Source organism: Heliconius melpomene, chromosome 15 (assembly GCF_056956725.1).
Source record: "Heliconius melpomene rosina isolate 202511_hmr_F chromosome 15, ASM5695672v1, whole genome shotgun sequence".
In the NCBI taxonomy this organism is placed as follows: domain Eukaryota; kingdom Metazoa; phylum Arthropoda; class Insecta; order Lepidoptera; family Nymphalidae; genus Heliconius; species Heliconius melpomene.
This window is the reverse complement of record NC_140403.1, coordinates 4,885,784-4,903,511: the sequence shown is the minus strand read 5'-3', so window position 1 is coordinate 4,903,511 and position 17,728 is coordinate 4,885,784. Positions and strand designations below refer to the sequence as shown.

General features: G+C 30.9%; 3 protein-coding genes across 4 annotated transcripts; 1 reads left to right on the top strand and 2 right to left on the bottom strand.

Annotated features, from left to right (window-relative positions):
* Positions 1 to 45: 45 nt before the first annotated feature.
* On the bottom strand, positions 46 to 1,969 carry LOC146531411 (ATP synthase subunit O, mitochondrial-like). Its single transcript, XM_085198264.1, has 3 exons — positions 1,768 to 1,969; positions 1,259 to 1,450; positions 46 to 606 (listed from the first exon to the last, which is right to left on the bottom strand). The coding sequence occupies exons 1-3, from the start codon at positions 1,835 to 1,837 to the stop codon at positions 263 to 265; spliced, it is 606 nt and encodes a 201-aa protein (XP_085054390.1). The 5' UTR covers positions 1,838 to 1,969; the 3' UTR covers positions 46 to 262.
* Positions 1,970 to 2,327: 358 nt separating this feature from the next.
* On the bottom strand, positions 2,328 to 9,542 carry LOC146531410 (uncharacterized). Its single transcript, XM_085198257.1, has 6 exons — positions 9,146 to 9,542; positions 8,041 to 8,190; positions 4,714 to 4,866; positions 3,651 to 3,944; positions 3,168 to 3,337; positions 2,328 to 2,756 (listed from the first exon to the last, which is right to left on the bottom strand). The coding sequence occupies exons 1-6, from the start codon at positions 9,342 to 9,344 to the stop codon at positions 2,610 to 2,612; spliced, it is 1,113 nt and encodes a 370-aa protein (XP_085054383.1). The 5' UTR covers positions 9,345 to 9,542; the 3' UTR covers positions 2,328 to 2,609.
* Positions 9,543 to 11,335: 1,793 nt separating this feature from the next.
* On the top strand, positions 11,336 to 17,673 carry LOC146531409 (dopaminechrome tautomerase-like). Of its 2 annotated transcripts, none has more exons than XM_085198154.1 (4): positions 11,336 to 11,768; positions 14,618 to 14,789; positions 15,825 to 16,006; positions 16,080 to 17,673. In XM_085198154.1, the coding sequence occupies exons 1-4, from the start codon at positions 11,537 to 11,539 to the stop codon at positions 17,024 to 17,026; spliced, it is 1,533 nt and encodes a 510-aa protein (XP_085054280.1). In that variant the 5' UTR covers positions 11,336 to 11,536; the 3' UTR covers positions 17,027 to 17,673. The 2 variants fall into 2 exon arrangements, with proteins under 2 accessions (XP_085054280.1, XP_085054281.1); XM_085198155.1 differs by lacking the exon at positions 11,336 to 11,768 and adding an exon at positions 13,553 to 13,693.
* The last annotated feature ends 55 nt before the right edge of the window (positions 17,674 to 17,728 follow it).

The window sequence follows — 17,728 nt, the reverse complement described above, 5'->3', positions numbered from 1 at the left end:
CACCAAAAATCACCAAAACTCCAAATTTTTAGTTCTAATCATCCTTGAAACCTTAATCCGGTTCCCCTTCAATTTGATTTTGGACTTCTTTATGAGTTCAAATAATTAATCTAACATTTTGTGAGGGTGGCCGTCTTATATTTAAATATCAAATAAACAGAAACACTCGTGTAGTCACCATAACTGGACTATCAAAACCGAGCAAAATATAAAATATAAAAAAAATGTATTTAACTTTAACTTTAGTATTACAAATTTAGTATTATACCGCTTGCTTAAGAATATCCGTATACATTTGAATTTTTCGCGAAATACTCAAATCAATATGCTTATCTTCCACACCAACGATGACACCTCCTATAATAGAAGGATCCACCTTTTCTGTCAATTGTATATTCTTTTTTCCCTTGACTAGCTTTTTTAAAGCATCAATTAAGGCTTTACGAGATGTATCATCAAGAGGTTTGGCCGTGATCACTTCACATAGAGCTTCGCTTCTGTGAGCCACCATCACAGCAAGAAACATTGTAATAATGCGTCTTAATAGTTTCAAACGACCATTTTCAGCGATGAGAACTAAAAAATTAATAGCTGCTGGTGGCATCCCTAAAACGAAAAGATCAAGTTTAAGATCAAGTTTAAGATCAAGAATATCTTTAATTAATTTTAAATTTATCTAGTACCTAATTATATATTAACTAGTGGACCCGAGCGCGGCTATGCCCACTTGAACTATACGAATATTTATTAAATATATTTATGATATTATTTTCGGTTTTCAATAGCGAGATGCGTTAAGCAACCTCATTTTGGGTGACGTTTTCTAACAACAAACTTTGCAAATCGTTGCTTAGCAACGGCGGTTGTTATAAACATGGCGGAATAAATTGCATGTCAAATTAATAAGTATTTTAATATACTGATTTATATCAAAAATATTACAAATATAAGAAAAAAAAGTATGCTATGTTCATCCCGAGACCCTCAAGTATCCCTATATGAGTAATTTATCACAATTAAATTAGCGGTTTGGCCCTGATTGCGTAAAAGACAAACAGACAGACAGACAGAGTTACTTTCGAATTTATAATATAGGTATGGAGGTATGGATAACAAGTTACTGATAGTATTTTTATAAAAGGCGATAACTAAAGCAGAGGATGAAAATATTTAATTAATATGCTGGTTATGTAAAAAATATATTTAAAGTAAAGTAAAGTAAAGTAAAGTAAAGTAAAGTATATTTATATATAATTACCACTTTTTTCTCCAACATCTTTCAGTAATTTAGCTTTTTCAGCTGAGGATACCATGCTTGTCTCTAGAAAATCAATTACTTTAGGCTTAATTAGTTGTTTTTGCAAACCACGCAAATGTTTCTCTACTTCGTCAATTTGTTTCATTTTAGAAGCAGCACTGTATAGTGCAGCAACGTATCGCCCTTCTATTCCTAAAGGAGCATCAATACGAGTCATTATTATTTGCATATTATTCATGAGATTGATATTTGATTAAATTAAATTAAACCACGCAGAGGGAAAATAGTGTTAATATACTCCGTTCTCCACTCTCCGCTGAATTTTTTGAGTCATTGCGTATTGAGTGGCAAAAGTCAACGCGGGGTTTTGCCTTGGTGCCAAAGCGATGATATGAAAATATTATTAAATAATAATTAATTCAATCGAGTGGGAATTGAACCTACAACTGTCACGTTACAGTCACACACTTGTGATATTTTATTTTTTTTATGTATATGAGATAACTTACCAAATACAGGGACAGGCGTATTAACAAGTTTAGCTGCAGTACACATTGCTCTTACGAAATTGCGTGACATTGCTATTAAAAACGACGAGCACGACGTTGAAAAGAAAATGTTAAAATAAAAACGAATTTCAAGATTAGTTACAAGTTAGGCACAAAATAATTTTTGATCTTATATATACTTAAATAGAGGTCTTTGTTTATAAATTATTATAATAATCTATGAATAGCATTTTAGTATTTGAAAAATAAGGTAAAATCGTATGTCTCTTAGCTATAGAATAACTCTATAGCCAACAAATGATATGTTTTAAGTCATTATTGATACAAATTTATTTAATTTAACAATAAATTACCACACAGTAAATACTCTTAAATAATAATGTACCTACCAATCGGAGAAAGAAAATCTAGATTATATCTATTGAATTTTAGTATTATTTCTTAGTGATACTGATTCTTTATAATAAAAAAGACATAGGTAAAACAAGGCTAGCGACATATGTCATATTAATATATAGATTATATTATTAAATTAGAAAAAAAAAACTGATTGTTGAAAGAAGGCCTAAAGGGAAAAAAAACTTAAACACGTTATTTGTTAAACGTTGTTATTTAAAATATGATGGAATTAATAATTTTACAAAATAGATATATTTCGATAATATGGTTATGTGTGACGGAACGGAGTAGTTTACCAGTCTCAGTCGTCGTCATAATATTTAGGAAATGTTTTAAAATAGAAACATTTTCTTTATTAAATTTATAATATTCTTATTTTTATAATATTCTTATATGTTATATCTTAAGATATTTTTATTTTAGCTTCACTATCCTTAACATTTCTAAACAAGAACATCATATTGGAATGCTTGATCGGTTTCTAACAATGCGCGCACGTACATTGCGAGAGAGCCCAAAGCCATTGCAGATGCTAGGGAGTTACAACTGCCTCCCTCAAATGAAGCTGCTTTCTTCAACCGGTATTCTTCCTGTAAATTATTTTTAAATATTTACAAATCACAAGACCATCAACCTTATTAAAATAAATAAAACCTATATACCGAATAAATTAGTATAGTATTAAGGATTATTACGCATTATGTTTAATTTATATTGATATATCAAAGTCACTAGCGTAGAAATAGCATTTAATAAATAACAGTAATATATTTCATCAAACTAAAAATTAAATATAAAAAATTAAAGTAATATATTTTGCATCTATTTATTTTCATTTATACACATTTTATCTGTTATATCTCATGATTGTCATGTTGAGTTCCACTACTCAATAATGTCTAAAACACTACTTAAGGTTCTCTCTCTTATTTATCCTGCTATGCAGAGAATATGCTATGCTAGATAACTATTTTAATAAGTTAATTAATATGTATATATACCTCTCTTTCTTTTGCTGGTGGAGATGTTGTCGGCCCAATAAATCCTGTAAGTCTCATAAACGGTTGTCGGTCATCGGCATAGCAACCCTTAGGCTCCTGCCACGATAATACTTTATTCATCCAACGTGGCTTAATAAATTCCCCGTAGCCTTGTGAAGCACAGTAAAACACTGAAAGATGAAAATATTTTATTTACTTTTGTACGTAGATATCTTCCTCATATTATAATCATGGGATAGAAAAGAATTTTTGGCAATGAATTTTCAAAAAAAAAATCTTCTTCAATTTCAACCGGATTCCTAAATCAGAATTTAACCAAAGTTCCATCAAACACCCTTGAAGATTATTCTTGAATAAATCTTGAAGTAACAAACATAAAAAATACAGTTGAATTGATAACTTCCTCCTTTTACAGAAGTTGGTTAAAAATATAAGAATAAGCAATTGGGTCACGCTTTAACACTACATATTTGTTTAGCTTACTTTGTTGCATAAACAGCGTCCTTGTACCAGCCGGGTGATCCCAAGCTTCTAACGATTTCGTTTCTTTATAAATCTGTATGCAAAGCTTATAAATGTTCGCCGACAGATCCACACCTTCCATACAATCGAATATACGGGCTAAAATCATAGCACGTAGCCGGCTCGTCTGTTGAAATGCAAGACCAGAGCCTTGCATCAGTTGTGCTTGACATTCTGGGGTCAGTTCACAGGAGCCGTCAGTCTGCGTGGTCTGCGTTTCCATTGCGGATATCAGTAGTTGCATCATGCACGCGTCTGTGTTACGAATGAAATTAAATGTTGGTACATTTTTTTTTTAAATACAGCTTCACGCTGTATCCCGCACACAGCTGGTGGACAGAGGGAAAGTGTTAAGACACTCCGTTTCTCATTTTCCGCCGAATTCTGGAGGCATTGCATGTTGTGTGTTGAGTTGCGGAACTAAATGCCCCAATTTGTTGGTGTGAATTTTTTTAACTACCTATTGAATTAATTTATGTCAAGGTGCTTTTCACCTTTTTCATAAAACAATCTTTGAACAACGCCCCATTGCGGTTAATTGTTAAACTATAAACTTCTTTCAGTGATTTAACCGTGTCAGGGCTCATAATACACCAGCATTCATTTTTTTTTTGTATCTATTCATTATAATTTCTTCGTTATCGTCATATCTATTTAATCGATTTGAAAAGACATTTAAAGTTACCTCACATGAGCTTATTAAAAATGTGATTTAAATAATTTTGAGGCCAATTGGGGCGCTGCGCTGGTGCACAAAATAATGTTTGACTGTAAACGCGACTGGTTGTGGGTTCGATCCCTGCGTAATGCTGTTTTCTTTATTACTTTATAATAAAAAAGGCATGTTATAAAGACAAATTGTAAATTATGTTATTTAACTGCACATAATTTTCGTAAGTTTTTTTTTATTTAAATTTTATATAAGAAATGTAAATGCAATATAAGCCCCACAATATATGTAATATTCTAATTTGTTTTAGGAAATAGACATGAAACCCCAAAATTACACTATTAGATAAATTACCTGCTGCCTTTCTAGAAGGCATTTTTGTTTTAGCTTCTTGCACATATTGCTCGAACTTGAAACGAAAGGGCTTCTGTGTACCCATCGTGCCGATTGTTAGTGGTTCAAGAAAAAGTGAATATACTTCCATATTCTCGAAAATGGCTTTTACAACTGTAATAAAATATGAAATATGTTTTTATTTAGTAGGTAGGTAAGTAGTAGGGAATAGTTTAGTGTTAAATCACTTCGTTTCCTATAAGATACTTGCCTAGCCTGCCTTCTCTAGGTTTCTGGAGGTGCTGCGTGTTGATAAACGGTACTCAACGCTGCGCTTGGCTTTACGTTGCCAGAGGGCGTAGAGGCCAGAGAAATATTTCATTTCCTAGAGTGGGAATCGAACCACAACCTGCCGGCCTCTATTATAGTAACTAATACACATTTAATTTGTTATTTTTATATTGAAGTGATAAGAATTAATAAAATAATAAAAATATGTCTAACCACTTTTTAAACTTCAATACACTTAAAAAACTTGTTAGTTTAACTATTTGTGAGAAAGTTTTACCGCAAATAGATATCTGAAGTAATTATCGAGAAACAAGAGCAAAAAATCTACTTCCCGCTATCTGTGTTCGTTAGTCATTATCGATATTGTAAGTTAATTAATTACATAATCACTTTAAGACGATTATATACAAATCAGATGCCCTTACAAAGATTTTTAAATCATTAATTCATATAACAAAATCTATTATTAAAACTACTAGTACTTTTTTAAAAACCAGTTACAAATTCCACATTAGGCACCTCTGTATAATTTTTATGAAATAAAAAAATTGTACATCTCAAATCTCAATCAAAAGAAATGCTTGGAAAAACCGGTTTTCCAACTAATCCGGTTGGAAAAACTATATTAGGTACTTAAAAAAATATGTATAAACGATATTATGTCAATTCAATCACTATTATTTCTTTTATATTGTTTGTTTTCTAAGCACTATTTACACAAAAAATATATTTTACACGGAAATATCTTTTTATAGTCCTATTACTCAGAAGGTCGGGGTCGGTATATCTATTTAAAGTACAGCACGAATAGATAGAAAATGAAAGTAGGTACGATTATTTGGTACCATATCACGTCGACAATCGTGGTACATATTGACCACAATTGTAAACTCAAGAAGTGCAATTGGCGTAAAAAAACAGGTGCCTTAGCTCCCCAACCTCATATGAAGTAAATTCATAATTTTTTTTTTTTTATAGAAGCAAAAGCTAGAAGGGATGTAACAATCAAAAGGTTAAAGGTGTAAAATAAATCAAAAAGGCATAGTTCAAATTGCGGCGTGGTGTTATTCAGCGGAAGGCGGAGAGTGGAGTGTCTTAACACTAGGCTCCCTCGACCTACCCTGCTATATGTGGGATACAGCGTTAAGCTGGAATAAAACATTTCCATTTAAAGTAAAAAAAACATTTCCTCATGTCAAGATTCCATATAAAAGACAGGAAGAAAACTGGATTGTGTACTTTTACTGGACTCTAAATTCAATTCACATTTCTTGTCTCTCCATATAACTATCACTTGTCTTATTCTAAGATATATTGGTTTAATTAATGTTGGTATAAAAATATTTTAATAAGCTTTATTTTAATTTTTACATTGTGTTTCTATTATAAAGCTTAGTACTTTCCAGTATTCTATTTCTATGTTGTATTGAAATACTGTAATTATTTACATATTTTTGGACGTATTTCTAAATAATTGTTTATTAAGAAAAAATCCAAAAATATACTAAGTGCTTATTTCGTCGTAAAGGGAGACTAGTGTTAAGAAACAGTATTCCCCATTTTTTGCTCAATTTTTGAGACAATATGTTGACAATATGGTTCCAATGTTCTACTTTGTAAAGCGAATGGGGAAATTACCAGATCTATCTAGATATCTAAGCAACATTTAAATAAATCTTATTTAAAATATAATTAAAATCATTATCGAGGTGAGGAATGTAATTAAGTACCTATTTATATTTATATCAAAGCAGAAACACTCATTTTAAATGTTATATATGTATATGTTTGCATAATTATTATGATGCCCATGTACGGCATTTTTATCTGAAATTTTGTGACATTAGTAGAAATTAAGCTAATTCGTAACATGTTCATAAATATTTTAAATATTTTTTTTGTTCCCTCTGCCTACCCTGCTGTGTGCGGGATACAGCGTGAAGCTGATTTTTTGTTTTAATGTATTTAAAAAAAAAGATTTCTATGTTAAGGATGCAACGTTTGAATCATCTCACAACTGCTAACAATCTCAATATGACGCCCAATTTCTCTTATTTTTTGAACGTACATAAATTAAGCAGAGATGTTGGTAGAGTTTAGATATCCAATTCCAAAAAAATCTTTTTGAAGTTGAAGATTATTATTTTTTGCATCACGCTGTATCCCGCATACAGCAGGGTAGGGAGAGAGAACTAAGTGTTAAGATACTGGAGGCATTGCGTGTTGTCTGGCGGATCTAAGCACCGTGCATAAACAAATAAACAAATTCTATTTCGTATTAAAATATTTTCAAGGGAAAAGCAGTAAGAATGTTCGGGTGAAATGCAATTTACTTTTTAAACTTAAATTGCTATGACGTATGTTTTGTCCTCTAAAGAACACTTAAATATTTAAGTGTTATGCAATTATCTTTTTAATTATTCTGATGATCCCTCCATACCAGTAAAATGTTATTCAATATACGCATGTAATGTAAATAAATAAATAAAATTAATGTAATTTATATTCTGTAGAAGTTTTTATATAGGTAAATCATGAAATCTATAAATATAATAAATCTATAGAAGCTGTCAATTCTCTACATAGAATATAAATTTAAAAAGTATTTTAAAAACCCATAGATCTTTTTTTCTTGACATAAAAAAAAACAAAAATTAGTTGTGAAACTTTAGGAGTCCAACTAAACTAAATTAGATAGAATTTAAAGAACCATCAAAATCGGTTCACCCATATAAAAGTTCTGAAGTAACAAATATAAAACAAATAATCAAATTGATAACCTCCTCCTCACAGAAGTCGGTTAAAAACTAAGAAGGTTGGTTTGTGCTGCCGATTTTTATTAATACATATATCTACCTAACTCTTAGGAATTGAAATGGTAGGTTTGAATGGTTATTAACAGAACCCAAACGAAGTTGTGGGCGGCAACTTGTATGTATATAAAGAAGATATTTAAAGCTCAAATTCAAGCATTATACTTTCAACTAAGGCTTATGCCTATGCCTAAAATATAGAGGCTATGTCCCAAAAATTTTAAATAGTAGAGTTAGTACTTACCATATTCATAATCTTTACTACGATATACTAATGTTTTGAAATCTGTGTTGTTCGAAATACGATCCATTCTTTTCGTAATGTTCAGCAAATTCTCCTTCAGTTTCGCTGGCACTGATTTGTCAAGCTCGTTTATAGTATATTCAAGTTGACCTAAAAATAATTTTACTATGTATCTTAAAAAAACAAATCAGCTTCACGCTGTGCTATCCCGCACACAGCAGGGTAGGCACAGCGAACCTCGTGCTACGACACTCCGTTCCCCACTTTCTGCCGAATTTTGGAGGCATTGCGTGTTGAGGAGCAGCAGAGCGAAGAAATGAAAATATAAACGTAAATAAATATTTCACTTCCTCGGGTGGGAATCGAACCCACAACCGTCGCGTTACATCCATATCCTTGTGCCTCTATGCCACGATGGCCTCCTTACGGCTATGTATCTTAAATAATACTTATATATTATTAATAGATAAAAAAATAATAAAACAGTGGGTTATCTCTAGATATTTTTATAGATGATTAAAAAATATCTTTACTGTCGACTCATGAATATATATTTAATATTTATTATTTATTTAGGGTTCCGTATCTCCACACAAAAAACTTAACCCTTATATGATCACTACATTGTCTGTCTATCCGTCCGCAAATCAAGCAAAAATTTATATCAAATATTTGAGACTTGGGTCTGTACCCCATAGAGAACAGAAAGAATAAAAATAAACTTCTAAGTCAATGCAATCAGAATATCGTTAAAAACATTGATTGCTCGTTTGATTGGTTATTACGCTTTGTTTTTACCGTATACTGTGAGAAATTTGCAACGTAATCAAAATAGATTACAGAGAGCATTTGGCATCAACCTAATATTATAAAATTTGAGCTTGGACTGTGAGAATTAATAAAAAATTTAATTAATTTAAAGTATTTTGTTTTATAAAAACAATTTTTAGTTGAATTCAAATCGTGTAGTTCAGGCGAAGCAATTCAAATATTACACTTCCTCGACTGGCAATCGAACCCACAATCTGTCGCGTTTCATTAACACTTTGTGTTCCTTTGTCAGGACTGACCTCAGCTATATTATATTCTTAATACAAATTTATACCTCTGGCCAAACCAAGCCCAATGTACCATTCTGGATCTTTGGACATCTTCTTTTCATAGTATCCTAATAACTTGTCAAGAGCGATCGTTATTCTGTATACTTTTGGCACGTTATATATAAAGTCTTGCGTATCGAAGTACGGGTAAATACAAAGAGAAACCGCTAAGCATGTTGTAAAAATAATAATTTTCAGAATCATTTTACGTTCTACAAAAAGGAAAGTGTTAACTTCACTAACCACACAGCAGTAGTTGATTGGTGTAAAAGCCTATAAACTTTCTATCGTGCACAGTAATTAGGCGCTACTAAACTAACGGGACCGAGACTTGGGAAATGGACTAGTTTATACTACGGGATATTCCTTTATTTGGACATTTGTTATTACGAATTTTATTTTATTTACACCAAGGTTGTGTGTGACGCGACGGTAGTGGATTCGATTCCCAGTCGGAAGAATGAACTATTATTTATTAATATTTCTTCGCTCTAGTAGTAAAACAAAAAGCCCGGCGTAGAGTTTCACCACTCGTTACGCAAGGCAGGCAGAGGGAACAGAGGCAAAGAGAAAATATATTCTTGAAGCTTATTTTTTATTTTATATTATTAAAGAATAGAGTTTTCTAAACATCTAATAGGTGTATAGACATGTTGGACTGTTCAGAGTGAAAATGTCACTATGACTTGTTATTTTTGCAATATTTAAGAAATCACATCTAAATTACACTATAAATTATTGATAATTAACAGAATAAAAGCAAAATAAAATATCAACTTGTTTACATTATAATATAATTGAGAAACCATTGACCTAAATATTCTTAAGACCTTTTTGAAAGACTTTACAAATTGAATTTAGGTATCATAATCACGAGAACACATTACCTCACAGAGTCGTGATGTTAATGATAATACTCACACCGCTCTACACGTTTCGCATTAGGAACGAAAGCGATTGCCCTAAAAAATTAACACTATTTTTATATTATTTTATTGAATATTATACTTAGGCCGTCGTTGCGAAGAGTCACAAGGGTGTCACTATAAATGCGACTGGTTATGGGTTCGATCTCCGAGAATTTAAATATTTAATTAAAATTTATATTTCCATATCTTCGCTCTGGCAACAAGGCAAAAACCCTGCGAAAAAATCGGCGGAATTTTACGAACGTAGTGTGTTAACACTAGGTTCCCTCTGCCTACCCTGTTAAGCGGGATACATCGTGAAGCTAATTCGTTTTTTTTAATTTAGAATATTCTTAAATATCCTTATCATCGTTGAAGTTAAGATGTGTAAATCAGTGTTATGTAAATTGTTGCGAAAGTTGCAACCGAAGGCCGTACTTAGTAGTCTTCTTACTAAAGTGATAGCGATGAACATTTAAACAAAGCTTATAATTATTTACGACCTTCTCTACAGTTTAACCGACTTCTTAAGAAAAGGAGGTCATCAATTCGACTGTTTTTTTTTGTTTTAAGTTTGTCATTAAATGTTTGTAATTATTTTTGAACAGTCACTATTCCTTTTATGTTACTTATACTTGGTACCTATTGTAACAATTTAAACTGCATCCCTTATACTATACAATGCTAGTCTAAACATTTTTAAATAAACACAAATTTATGGGTTTAAAATTTCTTTTTAATTTGGTTCAAGTTTATTCATGTTTTAAAATATAAAAAAATAACATAACAAAAACAAAATGTTAAAAAAACAACTTTACACTTAACAAAATAAGAAACTTAATTTATGAACAGGTTGACTCGTAGTAAAAAAGCGGACAAGCGCGAGGCGAGCTCGCCCACCGAGGGTTCCGTACAAAAGTTGGAGGTCTCGAGCTGTTTCTAAAATTAAAGCTTAGCTTAGCCAGAGCCCTTTCAGTTACTACCAAATTTTGCCCCCCTTTTAAGGCTATTATTTTTTAAAACTTAATCACCAATATGCTATATATTTTTATTTCAGATTTTTTCATGAGCTGTTACTAGGTACCTGTAGCTGCCAAATTTCATAATTCGAGGGCAACTGGTCGTTCCTCTGTCTGTCTGTCAAGATATCGAGTTGAAATCCAAACCAATAAAACAAAAATAATTAGGAACATTTTTTAATATAACATTGCGAAAGATAGTTGTTCTTGCCACTTTTCAAATCAAGATCCTTTAATATATAGCCTTAGGTCACGCTCGATCTATCCATAGGTAGTCCAAACGGCGAGTTGTTTACGAAAGGGTGACAGACAGCGTAACGATACCCGAGTCCGACTAGATTTTAACTTGCACTTAGATTGCACGGACGGTGCAGGCTTGCGCTTTGCGGTGCTTTTTTCGCTTAAAATAAAAATATAAAAAAATATATTAAATTAAAATGTTTGAAAGTGAAATAAAAAATAAAATATAATGGCTGTATCTCATCAGTGGTTTCTCCAGTGGTCGGCACCAGCTCCTTACTTTTCGGATATAAGTTCGGAGTTTAAAAAAGTGAGCCCTGATTGGAATGTTCTTGATAATAACAGGAAGTATATAAAACCTTATGAACATCCCACAGTAAATAATGGACGATTTAGATCACGAACACATGTGCCAAATTATAAAGAAACTAAATTCGAAAGGGAAAAACCTCATATAGACGGTATGTAAATATTTAATTTGTTTTGAAAACTGTGAATATTTAGTTTTTTTTAATATATTTGTTATCAGGAAATTTATTTAACATTATTAATTATAAATAATATTTTTTGTTTAATTTCGGGTATCAACATAGTTTATAAAAAGTGTATTGTTTACTGTAACGAATTACTGTTAGATAATTTGTCCAACCGTCAACTGAAAATCACTTTACTTTACTGTCTATTTAAGTTTTATTCTATTTATATATTTATACGTTCACGCTATACGTTTCTGTCTAATTTTCAAGACAATGCGTGTTAACAGGTGGAGCTTAACGCCGCGCTTTGGCCTTGATACCAAAGCGTAGAAATCAAAATATTAATAGATAATAATCATACCTCCAGTGGGAATCGAATCCACAACCGTCGCGTGACAGTCACGCGCTTGTGCCCTAACGTCACAACGGCCTTATGCTCTATTTAAATACTCTTATATTTAGGAAATAATCTTAAATCATTTTTTTTACTAAAAAAACATTTAAAAATAGCTTGTAAAACAAACGTTATATTCTATTTCTATTCGTACAGCTATAAAAACGAACAATCGAATTTCGTGAAGCAATATTATTCATGTTCATGGTCCATATGAACAGTATCTAAAGTATTGGTGCAACGAGGAATGGTGAAAGTTAAGGCTATTAAAACTATCGTTTAGCCACATGCGGAAATATCAAGAGGGCAGCTTTGATACCACAAACCTTCTGTACAGTTAATTTCTTCGAATGCTTACCAGTCAGTAATAGTACTTATTGTATAATAGATAAAACAACTAATTAAAAGATCTAGAGAATTTAATTATTTCGAGATGTTCGTGATTTTTAAATATTGTTTTTTTTGTGTAAATAGTTTGAAGGTACAGCGTGAGTGCAAAAGCTGCAGCATACACATGAAATATGTTATATAGAATGTATAAATAATATTTAAAATATATCTTTAATAATGATAAATCTCAAATTTACTGAAAGATAACCCAAAATAGTTATAATTTATTGAAAAAACAATTTCTCATACTTTCATTCTCTTGAGATAGCTGTGATATTATTAACTAATATAATATTTAATTTTATTGTTATTAAATACGATATGAATTTTTTTCTTACAATGAAATAGTGGTCTAATAAAAATATTATTCATTATTATATCACTAATTAATTATGCTACGAATTAAAATGTCGATTATTAAGTTTATGCAATTTTTATTATAATTATATAGAGCATGACTTGAACTTTCTTTAGAACAAATCGTTTACACTCTTTTGCGTGAAATAGGAAAAAAAAATCTTATACCGTAATCAAATTCAAATTTGACATCTTTGACAGTGACATCTTTGACAGTGACAAAAGAGCCGTTTGATCGACGTACAGTAAACTATTATAAACGTCAATGTCAAACACTTAAGTGTTTTTTTTAAATTATAGAACATGAGAATTTTTTTTTTTTTCTTTTCCATACAACGTGACATTGGCGAAAATATTTATTGATTCAAATAGAAAGAAATCAATCAATCAATCAATATTTTTTTCCCAATAAAAAATAAATTATTTAAAAGTTTAAAATAAAAATCTTAGAAAAACTTTTGTAAAAATAGAACTATTCTAATATAATTTATTATTACTATTAAATAATACTATAATACAGTATTAGTAGATACTGTACATATTATGCAATATTATCATAATGTTACACAACACGCAATGGTAGTTTTCTCTTATTGCGCTTTGTTTATATTTTATCTATAATAAATAAACGTAATTGACGTATACAGCTTTATAAATATATATAGTTGATGGCGGTTACCTCGTCTCGCTCTAGGAATTCTGATTAGGAAAAGTCAATTATTCGAACTATGTTAAATTAAGAATGAATCAAGAGAATGAAAGTGAAAATGTAAAGTACTAAACTAAACCTATTTTATGGCATAGTTGTATCATTGCTTTTTTGTGTTATCTTATATATGCACTTGATATCTTTATTCTCTTGTTTAACGTCGTATTTTACTCGTACAAGCTAGATGACAAAAACTTTCATAATTTAGTCGGAAGTGACCATGGTATCATGACCATATTGACCGCAATGCTTAAACAATCAAACGTACACTACGATGCGATGGCATTTTCTTTTAGCTTCACATAGCAGGGTACACAGAGAGAGCCTAGTGTTAAGACACTCTTTCCGCCGATTTTTTCCTCAACGCCGCGATTTACTTCATTATCAGAGCGAGAAAATGAAAATATTAAATATTTCATTTTCTCGAGTGGGAATAACCTGCCATTCACAGTCGCACACTTGTCGTGGCCTGTGGCGCGGGAGAGACTAAACACAACTGGTTGTGGATTTAATCCCCATTTGAGGAAAAGAAATATTTATGTAATATTGTTAATTATTACTTTAATTACAAAAAATGTAAGATCTGTTTAGGTGGTATAAAAGCAATTTATATTTTTTATCGAATGTTTTTAAAGAACTTAGATAAAAAGTAATTTCCTTGTGCCAACAATATATATTTTTAAAGCTATTCATTCTACAACTTCGTATTTGTTGATATGCGCATAGCAATAAACTTTTTGTGTTAAACGTTTAAATTGCTAAGATTTATTTCGATTACACCTTCTGTTTTTTTTTTTACTGAAAATATATTTAAACGATTTTATCATTTCAATCATTTATTACATTATATTTTTATTATATTATGCTTATTTATATTATGTTTTTATAAATCTGCTTTACGCTGTTTCCTGGACGCAGCAGGATATGCAAAGGGAACCTAGTGTTATTAGTGTTATTATTTTTTATTTAAATAATTATTTCCAGATCACACACGTATAGCTGGAGTAACATTATGGTTAACGATGCTTGGACTAACTCGGTCGCAGCCTACACCTGCAGATATTGAAACTCCACCGTTCAACACTTTATATAAATGGAAACATATCGACTTTGAGTTCCCATCCGAAAGACACAGGCGATATGCAATCTCTAATGGGTAACAAATTGCCTTCTTTTCTAATTTTTATTTAGTACTAACAACATGCGCGCGGCTTCGCCCGCTTGAATGACATATTTATTAATTTACTAATCTGGATTGGATACTAATAATAATTTTCATGTACAGACACCGATCCCTTACAAAAGCACTTACAAAATTAAATAATTTTGACGGCTGTTTTCTATGATTAACTACATATATAACACTATTTTTTTTTTTGTTTTTTTAGCAGATTTTTCCCATTTTTCGCCAAATTCCGCTGAATATTTTTTGTAAGAACTAAGTAAGAGTTTTGGCTTTAAGGAAGACGTTAAAATAGAGAAACTGTCATCAAGGCTCAATCTTTGTAGCGTGTAATTATACGACAGTACGCAATACGACTTTGTTTTAATCCTTTCGAGCATAATCTATGATAAACGACGTCCTATTAAAATTATTTGTATTGTCTCCTAAGCCGCATTTTAATAACAGTATATTATAAGTTTGTAACGTATAATAATCTCTACGGTATCGTGAGGCGGGAATCCAAAAGTATTTATTGTGCATATCGACTGTTAGATAGCTAGGTTATAAAAGGTAATAGCTATTTCAAAATGAAATCCGTCATAAAAAAATGAAAAAAAAAATGTCTTAAAAAAAACATTTGCTTTCCTAATAAATTTGTAATTTTAAATTTTGTAAGGTATATATTATAAAAAATATTTAAATATTTTATTCAAATCAAATATTCCATTATCACGCTAATTTTCCACGTTAAAAGACAACCAAATAACTGAGTTTTTTATTAACATTTATAATATGCATGGATGAATGTGCAATATCCAATATAAATGCGTATTTACTCAACTTTAAGTATTAAATTAGTTATTAAGTAAATACAGAATTCTCGTAATTGAAAGAAGAGTCTCTATATTATTTAATTTTTAATTACGTTAATAGACACAGATAAGGTTATTTATGAATTTATGAATTATATAAAATATTGGGTATCGTATATATCTTAAAAATATGTTATATATTTTATATTTTCAGAGATTATGTTCCAGCTAATGTTTTACCTTTGGGCTTGGAAATTTACGGTTCTCGGATATGGGTAACCATACCTAGCTGGCGTAAAGGAGTTCCAGCTACATTAGCTACTGTCTCTCGCTCAGGTGGAACTACGTCTCCTAAACTCAAACCTTATCCCGATTGGAATTTTCATAGAGGATTTAGTAAGTATAAATAAAAAATTACTTCATTTAAATAATTAAAAGTGATATGTTTTAACATAGACCCTATTTTCAGATAAGGGGAGTAATTGTACGGGATTAACCTCAGTTTTTCGACTGAACATCGACAATTGCGGAAGGCTTTGGGTATTGGACTCAGGCCAAATAGATTCTCAAGATAGTCCAAAGCAAATATGTCCACCGAGCATCATCGTTTTCGATTTACAAACTGATACTCCTATAGCTCGATATATTATTCCAGAGAAATATGTTCTACAAGATTCTCTATATTCTAATATAATTGTTGATACAAGAACAGAAGACTGTTCAGATTTACATGTATACATAGCTGACACGTGGCGTTTTGGTTTACTAGTTTTTAGGGAAAGCGATGAAAGCTTTTGGAGATTTTCTCATCATCTTTTTTATCCTGATCCACTTGCATCTAACTATACTTTACACGGACTAAATTTCCAATGGTCTGATGGTATATTTGGTCTTGCACTGTCACCATATGATAACTATAATGAAAGGATACTATATTTCCATTCGATGTCGAGTTACAGAGAGTTCTATGTAAAAACTTCTGTACTTCGAGATGAGTTTCGAGCAAATAATAGTGCAGCTGATTTCAAAATTTTAGGCGAAAGTCGAGGCTTGTTTGGTCAGTCCTCTGCATCAGCCATTGACCGACAAGGCGTGATGTTCTACGGCTTAGTAACAAGAGATAGTATAGGATGTTGGGACATTAGAAAACCATATCAAAGAAAGAATATAGGTCAAGTAGCAAAGGATCCAACAACATTAATTTTTCCGAACGATATCAAGATTGATCAAGAAAAACGTCAAAGCGTATGGGTGATATCGAACCGGCTACCAATGTTTCAAGCAGGACCTTTGGACCCTGAAGATTATAATTATAGGATTATGTACGCAGACACACAGGAAGCCGTGCGTGGAACAGTATGCGATCCAAAAATTCACTTAATTACGTCTGGACAAAATAATTATTTAAAACATTAAATTATCATCAAATTCTATTCTCAAAATAAAATATCTTTAAAAGATGTTAAAATTTTAAAACTAGTCGTAATCTATTCATAATTAGGATAGAAAACTAATATAAAATAGAAGAACTGTAAAGTTAACAGTAATATATATTCGTTGCCATGCTGCTGCTTGACTTAAATTTGTATCAAAAGTACGTCCATCGCTATTGCTTTCATAAAACTGTAGGTGCTATTCTTGTTCATGTTTTTTTTTGTTTTAGTTGTATATAAAAGAATAAATAAAACAATAAATATTACAAATATTTTTACTAAAACTTAATTATTCATTTAATATGCAATAAGGGATTATCTAACTTATATAATAATGATAAGTATTTCGTATGCCAACTTATATCTGTATTATTTTTCAGAACTTATATGTCTTTATATTTAATTTAAATCTTGTTTTATTATATTTTTATTTAACTTCTAGCTGTTTCCTATATATGGTAGGCCTACCCTAGTCTTAATAAGCTTCTGTTCCCAACTCTTCACGTCTGCCTACACGTCGCCTTAATTACCGGAGCGAGGAAATGAAAATGACAAATTAATACATTTTCAAATTATTTCTCAGTTTTTATTTAATCTTATTCTTAGATAGAATATACTGTTAAATTTTAATATATATTTTTTTAATTTTTACCCCCACAATGTGCGAAGATAAACCAGTTTCATA